Genomic DNA, 22,517 nt, shown 5'->3' on the forward strand with positions numbered 1-22,517 from the left:
TCCTCTGGCTGAATATGGTTTACAGGTGGAAACTAACCTCTGCTGCCATAATTATAAAATGCACCAACTTTGGAAAGAGGAAGTTGGCAATTCCCATTCTCATCTGAACATTTAAACAACAGTTTATTATATTACATAGAGAGAAATCAACAGGTCACAACTTAACCATCATATTCAATCATCTTACCACTCATCTGGTCCCAGAGTCCCCCCACTTTTTCCATTACTGGATACATACCTCCCTCATTCTGTACATATCTCTCAATCTCACCTTCTTGCTCTAGCTCTTTTTTTTCCTCTTCTTTTCTGTGTTTTCCCCCTGAGTTTCAGGCCTTCTCTTCTGTTCTTTCTCCTCTTCCTCCCTCTCTCTATTCCTTCTCTTCTGCCTGTCCTGCTCCATTCTGGAAACTTGTTTCACCTCTTGTTCCTTTTTCCCCAGTCTTTTCATTGTCCCCAATCTCCACATATTTCTGCCTCTTTCTTCCCTGTCTCTGCTCCCCCTCTGCTCTCCCTGGTAAACTCCCTCTTCCCTGTCACACCCCCTTGTTCCCACTCTCTGCCACCCCCAGGTCCCTAGGCTTCGTCCCCGCTGTGGTTCCCCTCTGCTCTCCTTGTCACCAGGTGCCCCCTCTTGTTGTCCCAGCACCATGCCGCTGTCTCCCCCGCACTCTCTGTCTGAGATGCCTCCCCCTTTGCTGCCCTGTCCTTATTTTGTTGAAATTCATCTCTGGGGAGATCAAGCTCTTCTCCCCCTGCTACTTTCCCACATTCTTCTTTCACTGTTACTGTCTCTTTGTAAATCCTTCACCCATCCTCGACTGTGCATTCTTTTCTTCTTCGCATTCTCAGTTTTTCTATTTCCTCTCAGTCTCTCTCTCTCCTGATCCCCTTTGCCCACGCAGTCAAAGGGAGGGGAATGGAGTAAGATGTCCAACTCCAAGAAGAGCAGCATTTCCCCGTGGGGCGTTATTTGGGACGCAACAACACTGGCTGTCTCAAGAAAGGACCACGGTCACCTCCCCCAATGCGGAATCTGAGGAAGGGGTGACTGCTAAGAACCCTGGGGAACAGAAGGGCCCGACCCAAGGAGGAAGGGAGAGGTGGGTGAGGAGGGGGTCTGCAGAATCCCCGGACCAGGGAGAGGACGCGGCTTCTCCAGGACCGGGACTGCGGCGCTGCCCTCCAGGGGCCCAGAAGGGCGAGGCTTGGGGAACCGGAAGAGCCTGAATCCACCTCGGGGGTGAGGACCTTGCATGGAGGGCGGAGAGGTCAGTAACGGGTTTTAAGCACAGAAACGGTGCGAAAGGAGGCGTCTACGTGGCCTGAAGGCAGAAAGACTGGGGACAGGAAAAGCCTCTGACTGATTTTTTCCAATGGACGCGACCCCCGCACTCGGGGCGACGCCTGATTTACTTGGGGTGAAGGGAATGGTGTGCGGATTAACGGTCTGCACGAATCCCCAGATCCCAGGTACGGAAGCTCGAGAAGACTGCGAAGCCCAGGTTTAATCGTAATATAGATAAAAAGGAAACTCACGCGCAGCCACGTTACAATCACTCCAAGCGATCCGCTTCCGGGTCCACAGAATACAGCGGCGCGCAGGACAGCCCAGGCCTGGACCGGCGGGCGAGTGGGTGGGCGGGGCCTGGCGGGTCGTGGGCGGGGCCTGAGCGTCCCTCCGCCTAGCAAGGCTTTGGAGGTTGGAGGACCTAACAGGGAGGCTGAAGCAGCTCAGGGGACTGAGAGCTGGGATCGCTCTGGCTGGATCCACGTGGGTTGTGATTCTATCAAGGAAAAGTCCTTGCATTTAAATTAATGTGACCAATTAAAAAGCCCAGAATGGACTGTGAAGGGGATACAAGCTAGAATGTGAAATGCAAATCTCTGGGTGGGTAGAATGTGCAGTTTCAATGGAAAGCCTTTCCATTTCTATTCCCAATTTACTCTAAAGGGAGTCAACCCTGTGCTCAGTTCCAGAGACTTTCATAGGGACAACACCTGAGGTGCAAGGCATGGAAACCTAAATCCAGTAAGAAGTTACGTCACCAATTGTTGCTTTTAAAAAAGCAATAACTTTTTAAAGTAAATTTTAATTAGTTCTTCCTTACACTTGGTACACTTATGTTATTCCACTGAAGATAAGTTAACCTGAAATACTTTTGAGATAAACTTTGTTGACATCACAATATTGTTACGTCAATAATTTCTAAATAGAGTGTAGTTTCAAATTGACTTTATGTGCATTCTGAAAGCATACTTTTTATTTTAAAGTGGTAATGTATTTTAGGTCTTTGTTTTATCTTTCTGAATGTTCTGTTACGTATGGAGAACAAAGGCACTTGCATTTATTTTCCCCTAGAGAATAATTTTGCAATAGTTCTAAGAGTATACGGCACGTAGGCTATTATTCTCCTTCAAAAGAACCCTGGAGGAAGGAAAACTTGATTATCAAATTTTAAATATCTTCATTTCTACCAGCAATAATTTTATGGCAGTATCCGTGAGTTCACATGTACTGAGAAGTATGTTTTTCTCTAACATCATTATTTGTGGAAAGTTTCATTCATGAGAAATGGCAATAAATTTAAATGTGATCATGCTCACATAGGAAACTTAGCATATTTAACATTTTATCTGCAGTTCCTGAGGCCTCACCACTAGGGGGAGATGTGAACAAGCTCCCAAAGAGAAAACTGAACCAAAAAAATGAAAGGTAAGGCATATGGTGATACCCATGGCAGTGTAATGTGTTTTATGGCCATGTGTCAGTGCCTTTTAGCAATTCCTCACTTACGAGGAAAATATGCACTCATGGTGGTGAAGTAATCCGATGAGCAAGAACCACCTGGATAATCCACATGCACACAAATCAACCTACTGTACAATCTTCAGGGTAGAGTGTATGGGATAGCAGAAGACAGACACATTCCGCTCTGTAAATGTATGAGCCTGACATGTTTCACTACAGGTGATTCCTTGCTAATCATCATGGAATATGATGTATCATTTCAGGGAAGATGTTACTGTTAGGGTGGCAGTCTGCCCTCAGTTCCTGGTGTGCTCTTGGCTGAAGAATGACCAAACACACCAAACTGTCAAGTCCAGACTATTATCTTGGAAAAATCACCAGCGGGCCAATACTATGGAGTAACCCCAGGCAGGAAGCAGTCTCACAAGAGCAGCTCTTTATTGTAGAATAAAACTGGTCTGTCTCCACAAGCAGAGAGACATAACGTGACTCACTGACTGACTCACTCACTCAGTGAATTCTTGGGTTAGCCCAGTCTGGGGGAGGGATCTCAGAAGGCATGGGATGTCATCAGATGATCAACAGGTATCCCCATAAATCTGCATATGCAGGCTCCCTCAAAGAGAGCCCACAGGGGTTAGGGGAGGTACCATAATGCAGATTCAAGCTAATGGTATAATTACCCTTAGGTTACTCTAGGTCACTTTCTAAATCCTATCATGCCTGGGCTGGGGAATTCTCACATTCATTAAGCATTCCCTCCTTCCCCAGATGTAACAGTTGCTCAGGATAGGATTAAGGGTGGGACAACACCAAAATGGAGTGCCCGTCCTTATCCTTCCCAGGTGGAGCAATTGCTCCAGAAAGCACCAAAGAAGGGCACCCTTCTCCCAAGAACAGCCGGAAATCCTAACTATTTAACATCTTCACACTGAATAAATCCTTTGTCTTCAATAAATAAATAAACAGTGTTTGTTTGTTTTTAATAAATATATTTACATGTATAAATAAAATTTTTAAAATATAGAAAAGGGGCATGAATATCCCCTTTCAAACTTATTCTCTTCAGATTTGTCAAACTGACCTGGCTCAACAAATGAGGGAAAGAACAGCAAGACGGTAGAAATAACATGCCACAGACAAACAAAATTCATACCAGCCTGGGCCTGGAATTCACGATTTCTTTATGAGATTTTCTTCAACTTGTCTCTCAATTATCTGCCTCAAAACCACATAAGACACCTAGTGAAAGCACAGATTTCTGGATCCAACTGAATGAGAATGTTTTTGTGGAACCTGAAATTTGCTTTTATCAAACCTTAAGGGGTGATCACTGGTCTCACGATTCCAAATGCTCTAAGGATTCTCCAACTTGCTGAGCAGGGCTGGGGACAAGGAGCTAAGAAGATGCACAAGGACCCTGAAGCTTGTAGGTCTTCTGTCATGTTGTCACGTTGCATCCCTCAGTGGGTGTGCTTGGTGTTTAATTTCTGTGTCAAACGAACTCTTTTCCTTCGACACAGCAAATTGGGTAGCCCAAGGTTGAAAAAAATGGCTCTCGTGTAACATGTATTTAAAAATCACCACATTAAAGGACACAAGTAGTTCAAGCTGATTTTCTTTACTGCCCTTGATCTTTTCGTGGGTTTGGGGCCTCAACCAGGAGGCAGCCTGGAGACTTCCATCCCATTGTGTTTTAGGGACAAGGTCCTGGAGAGACAGTGAATCTCTCTGAGACAGAACCTCCCGGGGTGGGGGGGGGGGGAAGGAGACATGTGCTTTGTTCCTGTCAGTGAAACTCCACTGTCTAGAGAGCCAGATGTTTTCTCTTGACTCATGGCAGTGTTTCCTTCCAAGTGGAAAAAGGGAGAAGGTGAAGCATCATCCTTGTCCTCTCCCTCCAGTGTTTCTGAACCTTTGTCGCAAGTTTGAAATAACTGCAGGGTGTTTAACAATCACTGTACCAAGGCCTCAATAGTCCTTAATAAATTAATATCTCTGGGGGTAGGACTCAATCATGAATAGTTTTTAAAGTTCCCCAGGTGATACCAATGAGTAGCCAATCGAGAATCCATCTATTTTCGTGCTTATCACACTCTACCCAAAATATGAAACACGCAGGGCCCTTATTTAACTTGCAGGGCTCTTATTTAACTACAGATACTGATTCAGTAGGGGTGGTTTGTGCCTAAGAGTTTGTATTTCTTACAACCTACAGGTCTGTGGATGACATTGTATGTGACAAGGTCCTCTTTACTCAAGTAAGTAAAATTTGATGATTGAAGATGAAGGAAATTGGCCAGAGGTGATAGGGAAAAAAAATCAACACACCTAGAAGCATGTTAAATGAAGTTCAGAGAAATTTTATTAATATTGAAAGAAATGAACCAAACATAATTTTACAATGACCTTTAATAACAAAATGTACAAGGTTAAAAGAATATTCTCTCATAATTGAAATGTCATTTACAATTGAGATTAGCTAATTGTTCTCTTGTGGTGTGATAATAATAGTAACATGGATAGTGCTTATCATATGTCATTGATTATTTAAGTGCTTTACATAATTCATTTAATCCCCTAAATAACTCCAGTGTTGATAATACTGGTATCCCCACCTACATGAGCTCATGGAGACATTCTATCACAGTGGAAATCAGTGTTAAATCAGCTTTATAAAGTCAATGGAGTAATTCCCTTTTAAAGTCCTCTGGAACCATTCATAGGGTAGGGCAATAAACTGTTTCTTAAATATTTAATGAATTCATCAATAAAACCAAATTCCTCCAGAAAAAAAAAATATTCCCTATTTCCCCAAGGCTAACGGAGTTTCCTGCTAAAATGCTCCCTCAGAATCCAAACTTCTAGACCCAGAAAAGTGCACTGTTTAAAAGACACAGGCCTTTCCACAGTCATAGCTCAGCCCAGAGCTGCCCAAATTTCAGTCATTTGCTCACTCTCACAGATGAATTTCATAGCTTTCTATTGACATTATAGTGTAATATCATTTCCTTATGTTGACTCAGTTTCTCGCATAATTATGTCTAATTTACAAAGGATTCAGATGACAGTCTCCTAAGCTCTATTTTAGATACAATTTAAATGGACACAATTGTGATAGGCAGTGTCTGTCATTGATCCCAATACTAGTCCGGACTCCACCATTTGCACTCGCCCCACAGGCGGGGAAGCGCTGGCGCCCGGGCCGCGGCTGCTCCCTGCCTCTGCCCCTTCGCAGGCTCCCAGCTACTTGCAAGACGTGCGGGCTTGAGGCCACGTCTTCTCTGCCTTGGGGGGTGCAATGGGGGTCTCACTCTCCATCACTGTCCTCAGAGGAGGAAGAAAACAGAAGGTCCTCATACAGGACGCTCCTTGAACCACGGGGACCCCGACCCTCAGACACTGTTGAAACGCCAGGGCTCTGACCAGCGGGGGTGGCCCTCCCGGGAGAATGGGATGTGGGAGCCGTTCTGAACGTGGAGCTCTGCCGCCCCTGGTCGCATCGCAGGGCGGCGGCTCGGTTGGGCTGGCCTGCACCACGACTGGACGGTCGAGGCTGGAGGACGGTGCCGTCCTGGGTGGGGCTCAGGAAAGGTGAGACGGGCGAGGGCTGGAGGAAGGCCCTTGGCTGCATAGTTGGTTCCTTTGTGGGTGCTGTCTTCGTGGTCACCTTGGGTGTTTGGCTGGGTCCAAGCCCACTTGTCCTGCAGGGAGGCTGGAGAGCCTGGACAATCCCCAGGTCTGGGCGATGAGTTCCCAGCTGGGGAGTCGGGAAGGAGCTGAGCCGCCCTTTCTTCTGGGGGCCTGGAAATGTCCGCATGGGGGCTGGCCTCTTTCCTGGCTTCTTTCCTGACTCCTGCATTCTCCGTGTGGAGTCCTGGCCACACTCTTGTCTGACCGGCTGTGGTGTGGGCTTTGAATACACATCGGGACGTTTGATTTGTGCCTGGGGCTTAAAGACAGGCCCTGGGGCAAGAGGCTTCATGGAAGGCTGGAGAACAGTATGGGAGAAAACCTCAGGCATGCGGGCTGCCTGCCTGGCACTGACAGTGGAGTCCTGGGAGGAGCACTTTAAAGCAGGGTGGGGGGAGTCAGTGAATCCCCTCTCATGTCCTTTGGTTGGTCCAGAGGCGCTCAGTTCAAGTCTTTTGTTGTGGCATGAAGGGAAGAATGATCTCGTCTCAGGTGTTTTGACAGGTGGCTGACCTGTGGGAACAGAGCTCAGGGCAGGTCTTTTCTTGTTGGTTTGCACAGGCAGTGGCCTAGTAGGTTGCTGTGGGAGAAGAAATTGCACGTTAGACACGCAGGAGTCAGAATGCTCAAACTGTACAAAGTACAGAGCTCACATATTCAACCATATTGAAATAGAAACTGTAGCAAAAGAGGCTGGGCGTGGTGGCTCACACCTGTCATCCCAGCATTTTGGGAGGCTGAGGACGGAGGATAGCTTGAGCCCAGGAGTTTGATATCAGCCTGGGTAACACAATAAGAACCCTGTTTAAAAACAACAACAATAAAAAGAAAACCAAAGCAAACAAAAAAGGAAACTGTTGGAAAATAATAAGCAGGTTAGGACAAAGGGCAAATGGCAGGTTAATATAATAAAAAGGAGAAAAATAACAAATGCATCAGGATTTCTTCTAAATCAGGACCCAAAACAGGGACAACTCAATATAAAGAGACAGTAAATGTAAATTTAAATTTCTAAAAAAAAAAAAAGACCTATAAATGGCTGTTGAACATTTGCAGAACTTCCCACATCAGGAATGAGTAGGGGGGAAAATACAATATCAATATGATTTTTAGTCTATCAGATATGACAATTAAAATTTCTTAATATCGTCTGTTGGTCAGATCAAGGGAATGCAGCGTTTCCCTCCACAATGTGGAAAGTGAAAATAGCACATGTCCTTTTAAGGGGCCATTTGGGAATATGTATAAAAATTTAACAGATGCCTTGACTGCACATAGCATTGCAGAAGGCATCTGATAAAAACACTTCCTACGTGCACAGAAAGGCCTCCACTAGCATTTGCTGGCCAACGTGCAAATAATAGCACAAAAACAAATATTCAAGTAAAGAAGCTGGCAACTGGAATGTGAAAAGTATACAAATAAAACAGTTTTCCTGTAGGGCAGCCTAGGCCTTTTAATTCCTATATATGAGGGGCGCAGAAGTGAAGCACATCAGGGGGCCCAGAAGAGAAACAGCAGGGAAGAGGGGTTGAGACTCACCCTCAGATAGGGACAGGGTTCTGCCAATTCCTGCCAGTTACTTTGCACCGTCACTTGAGGCCTCCTGGGGAATGTCCTTGGTGCAGCTTTTCCTGGCTGTTCTTGGCTGAGGAACAAATCTCGTTAACTGTTTGGAAGTGCCTGACCTTCCTGCCCACACCGGTACCTGGGAACCAAGCACAATCCTGGAGCCCAATCCTAACCCTAGTTTTGGGTGAGGCAGGCATTCAGGCCTCTGAGAACTTTGCCAAGACCCCTCCTTCCCTTATCTCAGAGGCAGTCCCCCCTCCCAGGAAGCCCCACCATGTGTCCCACCATGTGTCCCTGGCTCAAGCATCATATACTGTCATGTAGACACTTTGCTGCTCTGCCTGCTATGTGAAACTGCCCAAGGAATTCCATGGCCTCCCCTTTGGGGATTCTGAGCACTACAGGGAGCTGAGTGTGGCCCTGGGGATCAGAAAGCTCCCATCTGCTTCTCTTTTGAGTTTTCCTGTCTGTGCCTAGAGATGGCTCTACAGAAAGGGTGGAGGGGGAGACACCATCTTCTTAGATTCCAAAGCTCAAGGATCATTCTGACCCTGCAGAATCCTCACCTGTGTCTTTGTTTTTGCTCTGCATTGTTGTCCTTAGAGGGCGCTGGAGCCCAGAGTTCCTGGGGCTTGGTTGGTTTCAGGTTCTCCTTCTCCTTACTGGAGTCCAAGGGCTGGAGGGGAAGGGCCCCACCCCAGCACTTCATGGGGCACCTCGTGCTCCTGGCTGTGTGCCCAAAGGCTCCGCAGTTCTTGCATTTAACCTGTGGGTGGAAGAGGAGGGTGGTCAGTGGGTCAGTTGCAGATTTCACAGGTTAATATAAGGACAGATCTTTGGAGTTAGATACCTGTTTGGGGGAGGGGATACAGACCCATGGTCTACTAGTTACAGGAAATTCAGGATATCATGGCTCTGTCTAGAGCCTTGAAGAGGAGGAACTTTTTTATCTAATGGTGATGATAATGAAACAGAGTATTGGACAAACAGAAGATTGGACAAACACCAGCTGGACATGACACTAAATAGGGAATGAGGTTGCTCGTCAGAGGTGCTGAGTGGGCCAATCAGCCAGGGGAGGAGACACATACCAGGTCAGCCTTGGATAAGGAAGAACAACTGAGTTATAGACACGTGTTTCCTTGTTTAAACCCATTCTCTGAGGTCCATTCACAGCCCTAAGTTCTTGAAAGTTCCAGCTTCCACTTACCCCAGCTTTGTCCTCCTCTGCTGGGGGAGCCCGCTGCCCCACGGGCCTCCTCTCCTTCCCCAGGCTCTCGGATGTAGAAGGTCTTTGAGGCCGATGTTGTATGTAATGACCTGCCACCTGATTCACGTCGCTGGGCTTCTTGTTAGTCTTGTTAATTAATTGATTGTTGGACTTCCTAGTCGTAAGAAAAAGACCAAGAGTTGTAAAGACACAGGGGAAAAAAATCGCTCATACCTCTACTTCCACAGGAAGAATGGGAGGGACTCACTGACCACTAACTCCAATCCACCATAATCTGATCTTCTTCTGAGTTGATGTCCCATTGTGTGATCCTCTCCCAGCATGACCTACTTCCAGAACAGGACACTGCCTGAGGAAAGACCACTTACCTGACTTATAGATGGTAGAATTAGATTTGCACCCTTGAGTAAAAGTATCGTGAGCTCTGATTTTTTGTTCAGTCACTGCCTCCGAGCATAAGGCCTCTAACAATATTTACTGAAGCAAATAGACAGGCAGCCAACAGCTATTGATTTTTTTCCCCTACATATTTCTAGGAAATACACTATTTTTGCAGAGTGCCTTCTTATTCAGAAAGCCTATCAGGTGCTCTGACAAAGCTTTGCAAATCTTTGATATTTCACCTAATGAACATTTGTGACATTTCCCATAAGACCCCATAACCACTTGCCTTTTCACAGAGGCATGCACAAAGCCACGCAAGGACCAGCAAGCTGAAGATGCCTGTGCAAGCTGACATATATGTGCAAATTCATACCAGGCAACTCAGAAATAACACCCTGTCGTGGGGAGGGAGACGTAGGACAGAACCTCCCTGCAGTTCAGGCAGAAACCTAGAGCCCACACTCTGCCCCCTGGGAAATCCCTCCAGATCTGTCCTCATTTCTCCCTGGCATTTGTCTTACCTCTCCTCTTGGTCTCCACATCTTCCTGAAACCGTGTGCGTCGGGTCCACCGAAGGCTGACATTTTTTATTCGAGACACAGCGGGCTGTTGGATCCTCTCCTGGCAGCAGAGGGAATCGTAGCAGAACCTCCACAGAGGCAATGACTACATATCTCTCTGTCATCAAATCAATCTGATAGAGAAAGGAGAATTGAGATACAACTGGAATTCTGCAGGCAGGATGGAGTCTTGAGACACAGGAAGATAAACTCCCAATTTCTCAAGTTTTTAAATGTACTGCTAAACCATCTGAAGTTCCTTAATTACATAGCCCGTGGAGAGTTTACTAATGACCTCCAAATGGCACCAAGGGCTGAAAGCCGAGAGTGTTAAGGAAATGCTGGTGTTCCCAGGTGGAAAGTGAGGGGCCATAGCACATGCAAATACCCATGTCCATCCTCAGGGATCCCATGTCCTCTGCAGTTGGTCAGTGCCTGTGTATTAAGGTTTTTAAACACTGAATATCACCTCTGGTCATGGGAGGAGACCCTGCCTCAGCACTGGCCCTAGACTATACCTCCACCTCATCCCATCCATGCCTCACCCCACCCAGCTTCTCCCATACTTACATCTCTTTGGGGGATCCCACACTGCTTTAAGAACTGCTTCCCCTGTTCCATTGAGAGAGTGTTGGGATCCATTGCTCCTGGTCCTATGTGAGGGATTCTGTTTCCCTGTGGAGGGTAGAAAATGAGACCACTAAATTCTCTGTCTCCCTTTACTCTCCGGCTCGCAGGATGCAGTCAGCCCCCACGCCCCTCTGTGCCCACCATCTGAACTAGGAGCCTGTCGTTCAAACTACACATACATATCCTTCTCCTCCAAGTAACATAGTACCAATGTGAATGAAAAATATGGTGATAAATTAAAAAAAAAACACAAAAAACTTTGGTCATTAGACTTAGCTTGTTTGATACATATGGAATACAAAATTAGATATAACCACATTCTTTGGCTTCTTTATGATATTACATATGTTTTAAACTATGAAACTCATTCCTTGAAATTCCTTGATATCAAAAATGAGATTAATCGGGTGTCAGGCGAGGGGATGGGTGTATACATACATAATGAGTGCGATGTGCACCATCTAGGGGATGGACACACTTGAAGCTCTGATTAGGGGGGAGGAGGGGCAAGGGCAATATATGTAACCTAAACTTTTGTACCCCCATAATATGATGAAATAAAAAAAAAAGTAAAATAAATAAATAAATAAATAAATAAAAACAAAGAGTAGGAGATAATTAAAAAAAAATGAGATTCAGATGGAAATCGTTAAGTGCTAAGAAAATAAAAGATAAAGTACTTTTATGTCCAAACTTATGAGCAGAGAAAAACCTGGGTTCAAGGAAAATGTCCCAGTCTACATGAACACATTATTGAAGAAAGATAAAATTTATAGGAGGTGCTCATCTTAAGAAATTAGAGACAGAAGGCCGGGCGCGGTGGCTCACGCCTGCAATCCTAGCACTCTGGGAGGCCGAGGCGGGAGGATCGCTCAAGGTCAGGAGTTCGAGACCAGCCTGAGCAAGAGCGAGACCCCGTCTCTACTAAAAATAGAAAGAAATTATATGGACAGCTAAAAAATATGTATATAGAAAAATTAGTCTGGCATGGTGGCACATGCCTGTAATCCCAGCCCTCTGGGAGGCCGAGGCGAGTGGATTGTTTGAGCTCAGGAGTTTGAGACCAGTCTGAGCAAGAGCGAAACCACATCTCTACTAAAAAAAAAAATAGAAAGAAATTAGCTGGACAACTAAAAATATATAGAAAAAGTTAGCCGGGGGTGGTGGCACATGCCTGTAGTCCCAGCTACTCGGGAGGCTGAGGCAGAAGAATTGTTTTAGCCCAGGAGTTTGAGGTTGCTGTGAGCTAGGCCGATGCCACGGCACTGTAGCCCGGGCAACAGAGTGAGACTCTGTCTCAAAAAAAAAAGAAAAAAAGAAATTAGAGACAGAAAGACAAAGAGATTAATCAAAAAATAAATAGAAGCTAATGCAAAAATAAGCAGAATGCAATAGTAAAATGTAGTATTTCCTTCAAAACAGCAATAGAATACCTTTTCACAGACTGTCATAAACAGATGATAAAAAGTTTCATATAGATCATGTGAGAAAAAAGACAATATTGCCATGGAAACAGAAAAGAAAGGATTGGGGAATGCCATATCTAAGTATTTGGCGAATGTATTTGAAAACCTAGGATGAGATATGGTTTCTTTCAAAATTCAATTACCACAATTGAGAAGTGAGGAAGCATTTTTCAAGTACAAATTCAGGTAGAATAATTCTTGCCTCCACCATTGGATTGGGAGCTCACAGCTGAGATCTTACTGCATTTTATCTTACTGCGTTGAGGCTCATGGCCCTAAAATTTAACCAGCCCCTAATAAGTGGCAATGAGTACATTGTAATAAAAAATAAGTGAAAAAAATCACTTTCGGTCTTTCAAACCTCTCCATAATTGCTGATCCATCACCTCACTCAAATCAGGGTGCTGGGTGACCATTCGTCAGAAATTTTGACCTTTATCTAAAAATTAACATTTCTGAAGTGTTTTCTAACCAGGCTGTGTCCTAATGAATACTTTTAAACAATTAACTAATCCTTACCTTAACACCTAAAAACATCCACTGGAGAGTTCTCCCTCTTTCATATTTCTCGTGTCGGGATAAACGAAGGCCCAAAATAATAATGGAAACTAACCCGTTGTCAACCTTCCCATCAGTAACGGCTCAGATGCGTGGACACAGGGCAAACTCTACTCCAGACCGTGAGGCTTCCAGAATGAGTGAAAAGATGGAGTGAGGAGAGGGTCCTTCTGTAACTGAGCTTTATACTCTCCCCTGGACACTCCTACTCCCACCCTAAATTAATCAAGGTGATGTAATCATGTGTAATCTAATAATTTCTTACTCTCTCCCGATTTGGTGCAATATTTTATTAATACTGTTCCTAGCACTTTCCTTTTTATCACACTTGTGTACATCTGAAGCCATACACTGTCATTTGGTATTTTTCATCCCTGGGATCTTTTAAAGTTTAACATATAACTATATACTTTTGACAATATATATAATATTTTCTGCATGTTTAAAATACTTATATTAATACATATGTCCACACACTGGCTGGTTCATTCTGCATCTTGCAGGGTGTGGGGTAGCTCAGTCTCCCAGGACAGGAAGCTCAATGGCAACCAAGACTTTGGAGATGTCTCCAGGGAGCGAATGACAACCAAGGTTTAAGAACAGCCTGGTTCACTCTGTGTCCAAGGATGGACTAGGTTGTCTGGTGTCCCTGCAAGGAGATGGGTCACCCAAATTCTCTATTTATCCACTGAATCAGACTCCAGTTCAGATGGGGAGAACTCTAAGAAGTCATCCCTCACTTCCAGGCACAGCATCTGTGTTAGAACTGGTGGAATTTGCTTTTTAGCCCTGAGGGGAAAAGGAAGGCAGCAGGCTTCCAGGGTGTGGACAGGAGCTCAGAGATTAAGAGGGATTTAGAGATTTCAAGATCCAGGGAGTATCTGGGTATTAAGGATGGAGTGGAGCCTCGCCTCTCTGCAGAGACCAGGGGATGAATAAGGAGATACAGGTGTTCACAAGAACCCTCATGGAGGGATATCCAGATGTGGCGCCCATCAGTCCTATTCAGGTGGGTCCTCACTTCTAGGCTCCCTGAATCTCTCCTGTGACAAAGGACAGAAGGAGGTTGCCTTTTCCACATGTTGAGTTCCTTCTACCTGTGGGTATGGTGATGGCGTGGGGAAGAGTATACTGACATCAAAAAGGCATTTCTCAAAATTCAGCTGTTATTTCTCAAGATAATCTCATTTGAGGAAGAAGCTCTGAGAATGAGGAGGAAGAGAAGGATTAGGAGATGGGAATAGTTGGTTCCAGGCAAATGTCCCACTCTAGGTCAATTGGTGTGTTCTCTCTTCCTCTAAAAACACCATGTTTTTGTTTGGGTTCGGTTTTGCCATTAATAAGAAATTTTTTCAGGTTTATTTATAATTGCTATAAAATTGAACTGCTGAATCATGTTCTCTGAAACATTTTTACTTGAATTAATGCTTAATATGCCCCTCCCCAGAATTATACTATTATAAAAGTCACACACAAAGTTTCAGTGAGAAGAAATTAGTTTTTCAGATCTGTCGCACAATATGGTGACTATAGTTAATAACAAAGTGTATTTCAAAATTGCTAAGAGAGTGAATTTCAAATGTTCTCACCACAAAAAATGGTAAGTGGGTGAGTCGATGGATATGCTAATTATCTTGACTCACTCATTCCACATGTATTCATATATCAAAGCAATACAGTGCACTCCACAAATCTATACAATTATTATTTGTCAATTAAAAATTTTTTAAAATTAAAAATATCACACACACAAAAATGGAAAACTGCCAATGGCTGATTTCTGCACCGTATTCTTCCACTCATGATCAAATATTTTTGACCCAATGGGGAAAAATATCTAAGGTTCAGAACTATCAATATGGAAGGAAGAGAATTTTTTTTTTTTTTTTTTTTTGAGACAGAGTCTTGCTTTGTTGCCCAGGCTAGAGTGAGTGCCGTGGCATCAGCCTAGCTCACAGCAACCTCAACCTCCTGGGCTCAAGCAATCCTCCTGCCTTGGCCTCCCGAGTAGCTGGGACTACAGGCATGCACCACCATGCCCAGCTAATATTTTCGATATATTTTTAGTTGTCCAGCTAATTTCTTTCTATTTTTAGTAGAGACGGGGTCTCGCTCTTGCTCAGGCTGGTCTTGAACTCCTGATCTTGAGCAATCCTCCCCCCTCGGCCTCCCGGAGTGCTAGGATTACAGGCGTGAGCCACCACGCCCGGCCAAGAATTTTTTGTTTTTACAATGAAAACTTTCCCATTGTAGTAAATTCTCAAGCACATTCTCCAAGTCCGCAGCATGCTGGCAAGATGCATTTTGGCCTAAATGTGGCATGGTTGGCATAGATACCACACGGGTTGCTATCTTTAAAAGCCCTGACTTCGGCATTATTCAATTCATCCATGTAACAAAAACACTTGTACCCTCTTTAGATTTTAAAATTTAAAAAGTAAATTAAAAAGAAAAAAGGCCCAACCGGATAGGCCTGGCTTGCCTCCTGCAAAGCATCACTAGCTGTGCCCTGGAAGCGCAGATTTGTTTGGAAGCCCCAAGCAATTTCACGCACCAAATGTCTGAAGGGAAGTTTGCAAACCAGACCTGGTGGATTTCTAGTAATATCTAATATCAGGGAGTGCTGCGGTACCAGGTCGGTAAGGAGGAGGTTTCTTCAGCCCTCCAGGAGAGGGCGCACTCCTGCGAGGGATTTTGTAGCCACTTGCTGCCTGGCTACTTTCTCACCGGGAGATTTGCCGGCGTGTGCGCAGTGGGGTAGAGTCCTTGCTGGATCCACTTCTTCAGCTGAAGGTCTGCAGTTTACTAGACGTCGCCAGGCTACTGCTGCGAATCCAACGTCACCACATTTCCAGAACTTGAATACCCTTACTTCTCTGCCTCTGGTGTTAGTGCCTAAGGAGTTGTTTTAAACTAGTGTACTTTGCTTCAGTTCTTCTTTGAATGAAAGGTGGCTCATGTGAAAACAAAAATAGATTATACTTGTGATTTGACACATTCACATAAAAGCACTTAGAATGACATCCAGTGTAAATATTAAAAAGTTTTGTTCTTCTTACTGCCGTGTTAAACCCTCTTATTTCTCAAAAGTTCCTTGATTACAAAGTCATACACTGACTGTTTCCGCAGTCTTTTAGCTCCTAGTCACCAAAGTGTGGTCCACAGATAAGCAACACTGGCATCACTGGAGATCTCAAAATGGAGAATGTCAGGTCCTACCCCAAATCCCATAAATCAGTATCTACATTTTAACAAGATCTCCAATTAATTTTTATATACATGAAAATTTCAGAAGTGCACCTCTAACTGTAATCTCTCTTAAGAAACATCCAGTGCTTACTATCTATGATAAAAGTAAATAGCACTTAGATATATAGGAAGGTAGATGATGGAGACATAGATATCTATACCATTTCCATGTGTGTGTGTTTTTGTTCTTCAAAAATATCATACTGACACGAATCCTCTTTTGTTTAGTGTCTAGGACTAAATTAAAGTATGTTATTTCCTCAAAACACAGTCGGATTTGAACCCATCAGATCACTCATGTCAACAAGAATCAGTTCTTATGGCCGGGCATGGTGGCTCACGCTTGTAATCCTAGCACTCTGGGAGGCCAAGGCGGGTGGATCGTTTGAGCTCAGGAGTTCGAGACCAGCCTGAGCAAGAGCGAGACCCTGTCTCTACTAAAAATAGAAAGAAATTATATGGGCAGCTAAATATATATATATAGAAACAATTAGCTGGGCATAGTGGCACATGCCTGTAGTCCCAGCTACTTGGGAGGCTGAGGCAGGGGGATCGCTTAAGCTCAGGAGTTGGAGGTTGCTGTGGGCTAGGCTGATGCCACGGCACTCTAGCCCAGGCAACAGAGTGAGACTCTGTCTTAAAAAAAAAAAAAAAAGGAATCGGTTCTTACAACTCTTTCCATTCATCTTTAGACAATTTTAAACCCCTCCCCTGGAATCACTGGTGAAATGTGGTTTTACTTCAGGAAATTGCGTCCTTCAGAATTTTATGTCTCAAGAGGAAGTGGGAAGGCCTGGACTGTGTGGCACCCTAAACTGAGGTGAAGCAGGCATTAGTAGCGGTGGGAGAGAGGCTTGCAGGTGGACACCGGCTCTGCCTGAGCCTCTGGCATCAACTGTGCTGGGGGCTGAAGCTGCTGAGGACCGTGAATCTCCAGTTCGCCTTCAGTGCTCCAGAAAGGTTGGATTCTGTAACCGTCAGCAATGGACTCCAAGGCATTTCCAGAGCCCACTTGGCCTCATTTATTTTGCAGGTGATTCTTCCTACTTATACTTCCCTTCCCAATGCTGAAAATCCACTCTCTTTCTGAGTACACTCTCAGATGCTCCTCAATGTCAAAGCTGCCTAGAAAAGGTTCTTTCAGCCTCCACATGCTGGGTTCCAGCCTCTCTTCAGAGAAAGGCCTTTTATGGGTTGAGAACAAGAAGCTGCTGGTGGGGAACACAGTCTGAGAAGGTGGGAGGGACCCGTCATTCCATTCTGTTCCCCAAGGTTTCCCTTTACATTTTCTTCCCTGTGGGTTCTCCCTCTCATGACAACCCCAGGCTCTGTGGCAACCCAGGAATTGCACGAGCCTTGGTGGGTAAACAGGAAAGAGGGAAAGAAGGGGAGATCAACCAGAATTTGGAGGGGAAAGCAGGTTCTGGGCAACATCAGCTTAGGCAAGCTCTGCAAACAAGGAAAACGGGAGCCCGAGTAGACGTGGTGGAGAGGGGAGCAAAGAGATCACAACGGAGGCTGAGAAGAATGGCTTTGTGGAGCGGAACGCTGTGAGATGAGACTCTGAGAGCCCTGGGTTGAGGATAGAAGGTAAATACTCCACAACTATGGTAAAAAGGCTGACATGCTGGACTGTTCCAGGTGCTCTCACACGCACATCTCTGTGATCCTTACTAGTGAGGAGTGCAGCGCAAGGGCCGTCTCCCAGGAGACAGGTGAGACGTAGCAAGGTTCAGCACCGTGTCCTGAGTCAGGAATTCTGGCTCCACAGCAGCCATTCCTGTTCCCTTCACATCTCACTGTGCCCCTAGTGGGCAAGGCCACTGCTGAGGTGCCAGTACCGTAGTGTTTTAGTTACTATAGCCTTGTAGTACAGCTTGAAGTCTGGTAGAGTGATACCTCCCAGTTTATTCTTTTTGCTTAAGACTGCTTTGGCTATATGGGGTCTTCTCTGGTTCCATACAAAGCATAGAATTATTTTTTTCTAGATCTGTAAAGAATGATGATGGTACTTTGATAGGGATTGCATTAATTCTGTAGATCACTTTAGGTAGTACGAACATTTTAACAATGTTGATTCTGCCAATCCATGAGCAAGGCAGATTTTGCCATCTGTTTAAATCTTCTACAATTTCTTTTCGGCTGGTTAGCTTAACTGGTTGTAGTCCAGTTTTTTAAAGAAAGAATTTTTTTTAACTTAAAGTTCAACATATAGTGCAGTTTTTCCCCCTTCATTATTTTACTTTATTTTCATTTTTAAAAAATTTCAATAGATTTAGGAGGTATAAGTGATTTTTGTTACACGGGGGAATTATATTATGCTGAAAGCAGGGCTTTTAGCATACCTGTCACCAGAATAGTGTACATTGTACTCAATAGATCGATTTTTATCCCACACCCCCTTCCCACCCTTCCTTCTTCTTAGTTTTCAATGTCCATTACACCACTTTATGACCATATATATCCAGTTTTAGTTCACATTTATAAGTGAGACCATGTGGTATTTGTTTTTCCATTCTCTAGATACTTCACTTAGAATAATGGCCTCAAGTTTCATTCAAGATGCTGCAAAAGGCATTTTTTTCATTCCTTTTTATAGCTAAGCAGTGCTCCATGGCATATATATACCACATATTGTTTATCCACTCATCAGTTGATGGGCAGTTAGGTTGATTGCATATCTCTGCAATTGGAAAGCATTCCCTTTTTACCACATCCATGCCAACATCTATCTTTTTTCACTTTTTGATGATGAACATTCTGACAGGGGCAAGGTTGTTTCTTATTGTTTTAATTTGCACAACCTTAATGATTAGTAATGTTGAGCATTTTTTTTACAGTTGGTAACTTTATTTTATTATGTTTATTTTTTTATTTCAGCTTATTATGGGGGTACAAAAGTTTAGGTTATGTATATTGCCCATGTTCCCCGCCCCCCCATTCCCCCCCCCAAGTCAGGGCTTCAAGCGTGTCCATTGCCCAGACAGTATGCATCGCACTCATTATGTAGGTATACACCCATCCCCTCCCTCCCCCACATCTGGACACCCAGTTGGTGTTATTCCCAAATGGGCACTTAGGTGATGATCAGGGAAACCAATTTGCTGGTGAGTACATGTGGTGCTTATATTTTCCATTCTTGGGATACTTCACTTAGTAGAATGGTATATATATATTTTTTAAGACTAATAAAGTGCAGTAGTGAGGAGGGGGGAAAGTAATAGAACAATCTGTATCTGACTGTGAACAATCAAGTGAGATAACTCACCACCTTCAGACCAGCCAAGAATTCTCTCTTTGAATCAATAATGTGGAACAACTGAAAAATGCATATACCCATTAAGCAGATCACTCTTGGAAGACTTTGATACCTAGAATTTCTGGAGTTGGGGTCACATATTGGATGTGAGTCCAGGAGCAGGAATAGCATGTTGTATTAATATTTAGGGCCCATTGGATGCTCCTGTTCTAGGTTGACCAGGATTGAAGAAACTTTATTTATAAAAATATGGTTATTAGTGGGCTAAGAGAGACTAAAAATAATCTGTAAAAAAGGAGTAATAAACTTTCTCTGCCATGGAAACTTTCTTTTCCTGATGTGTGAGATATCTACAAATAGTGCATCCATGTGTTACTGAAAACAAGGTCCAGGAATTATTAATATATGGAATAGAATAAATAATTTTATAAAGTGAGATTGGCAAAGTATAAAGCCTGTCTTACAAATCAGATAGTAAATTTGGTTTATTTAGCATTGAGGAAAAATTCTATCAACCCACATATCTAAGGGTAGGAGTTCCATGAAATAATCCGCATCTCATCCATCAAACTGAATGGCAGTAATAACAGCAAGGGCTCTACTGTAGTTTTTATTATGATAAAAAGTGTTCACAATATAAAAGGAGCATTAGCACAGAACTTTGGCTTTGTGTTCAAACTGACATATTTCAAATTCTGTTTATACCAATTTATAAGCAAGCACAACCTTTTAAAAAATTATATATTTGTTTCCAGGTGAACTTTCAAATACTTCTGAAATAGCTAGTAAGAAGTAAGTTATTTCCTGAAATTCCATATCCCTCAATATCAATTTTTCTTTCTAGAAATAAACAATCATATTTGTCTGCCTGTATCCTCCCAATTATTTTGCAAATTCACTTACAGACATCTAGTTAAATTTAGGAATTTTCATTGCTTATATATTATATTTTATGTATAATTTGTAGGTTGTTTCAACCCATATATTCTGAAGATATTTTTATGTTAGTAAATATATTAAAAGGCTTAGTAAAAACTTTAAAACCTCTGTGTAAGCATTCTCCTATTGATAATGTATATGTTATTTTCCATGTTTTCACTTGTAATTAAGAATGCTGCAATTACTGTCTTCAACCAACTTTTACAATTAGTTATTTCTCTAAATTGGAGAATGTGATCTCTAATCGCTGGGTCAGAAGAGATTGCATTTACAATTATGATAGACACTGGAAGAGAGCCATCCCCAGTGCTCTACCAAATAGGGGCTGCAGCAAGATGACTCTAACCCCTGGGCAGGGAGAGGTGTGGAGAATGAAAGAGTTCAGACGGGGCAACCTTCTTTACCATAAATGCCTGGCTTCCTTATCTTCCTTGTACTTGCCAGCATCCAAAGAGTTCCAGAGGCTAGGCATTCTTTAATTCTGCTCATGCATAAAGTCATGTTTAACCCCACAGTCCTGGGCACTTTCAGCCCTTCCTGATCTGGTGGTCCCTCTTTCTATTGCACCACAGAGGGTAGGTTGGTGACATGGGCACTTGTTTCCAACAGAGCTTTAAAAGTGTGAGTTCCCCACTTCCAAAACATCCCAAGAATATTTGTCTTCTTCAGTGCTGCTAAAGCAAGGTAAATACAGAGGGAGCAATGATGGGACACAGCCAGAGCGTACCTCTGTGCGAGGAAGTGAGGCACTAGCAAGGCACGTTTCCTGTTATGGTCTCACAGCTTGTCTGTTGGGTGTTTGCAGCTCAATTAAATGACATTGTACTATTTTCAAATCACCCAAAGCTCTGTATCAATTTGGGTATGCCGTGACCCTTTTTCCTTCTACCGGGAAGAGAATGAACAAGCAAAGCACATTCGTGTTGCAGGTTACAATCCTGCTCCTCATATACCAGCTTCCTTAACAGGTGGGACAATGGAGAGTCCTCACTCCTTCTTGCCTACTTCTTGGTAAGAAAATTTACCTCATGTCCCCGGAAACCTTCTCTTACCCCTTACAAGACCCAAGAAGGGCCCATATCCTCTCCCATGTTCATCCATGTAACAAAAACACTTGTACCCTCTTTAGATTTTAAAATTTAAAAAGTAAATTAAAAGAAAAATATCAGTGCTGCATATAGTGACTCTGTAATTTTGTCATGAAGTACGGAATAACAGTAGGCATAATCTCTTTTCTTCGTGACATTTTTGTTGCTCCATTTGTCAGTTATATACACAGGGACAAAACCATCATGTAAGGAACCCAGCAGATGATATTGGAGGTGCCCAGGTACTTGGCAGCTTTTCCTTTAAGCTCTGCCCACCTGGAGTTCCTGGGACTGATCGTGATCACCTGGAAGACACTAAAGAGGCAGGTGCTGCCAATGGATACATCCCTGCTCACACTGTAAAGATAGAACACAAGTTTGCATCCAATATCACTAAGGAAACCTTTCAGCCCCAAAGCTGCCATTGTTTGGGGAACTCCTTAGACAGCATGACTAAGCAGTTGGCTATAGTCAAATGCCTGAGCATAAGATCTGCAGACCTCATCCTGCATTCTGTGAAGTAAAGGAAGAGATAACGGTAAAGAAGAGAGAAATTCCCTAGAACTCCAACTATAGTCTGTAATAAACAGATCATTCCTATTGCCAAATCCTGGTGGTCATCTTCTCAGTTGTCAGTTCTGAGAGCCAGAGATTCCTGCATGGGAATATGAAGCATTAGCTACATGTATCATGTTGAGTGAAATCATTCTCTGTTTTCATTGTTTCCCACTTAGAAATAAATAAAGTTCTTCTTTTATTAACAGGTTCCAAGAGTTGAATGTATAACCTTTAAAGTGTACTCACAAGGTATGAATCTCACCATTATGATGTCCAAACATGAAGTGAATCCTTTACTCTTCACAATGCCATGAGACGGGCGGCACTATTATTCTCGTTGAAAATGTAAGGGACACTTAGGCAGGAAAAGGTTAATAATTTGTCCAAATCTAATTATTTTCACTGCAACGTGGGGACTTGTACCTGAGTAAAAAGACAGTGCATTTAGATATAACGCTAGTCTAACAAGCTATTAGCTACGTTCCCCAAATAATGCCAACATATATTTACATACAAGATCTATATGAAGATGTATATTTTCATACGTTGGCATTTTATGTTAGATTGGCTGTATTTTTTAA

General features: G+C 43.4%; 1 protein-coding gene across 1 annotated transcript in view; it reads right to left on the minus strand.

The window, feature by feature from the left end:
• Nucleotides 1-22,517, minus strand: part of LOC138374966 (zinc finger protein 616-like) — an 84,279-nt gene that overhangs the window by 9,466 nt on the left and 52,296 nt on the right. The window contains exons 2-3 of the mRNA XM_069458197.1: nucleotides 11,990-12,111; nucleotides 3,230-3,238 (exon numbers count right to left, since the gene is read on the minus strand). Of these exons, the coding sequence (XP_069314298.1) occupies nucleotides 3,230-3,238; nucleotides 11,990-12,111 (131 nt within the window). The remainder of the gene's footprint in view (nucleotides 1-3,229; nucleotides 3,239-11,989; nucleotides 12,112-22,517) is intronic.

Source organism: Eulemur rufifrons, chromosome 24, assembly GCF_041146395.1.
Source record: "Eulemur rufifrons isolate Redbay chromosome 24, OSU_ERuf_1, whole genome shotgun sequence".
In the NCBI taxonomy this organism is placed as follows: domain Eukaryota; kingdom Metazoa; phylum Chordata; class Mammalia; order Primates; family Lemuridae; genus Eulemur; species Eulemur rufifrons.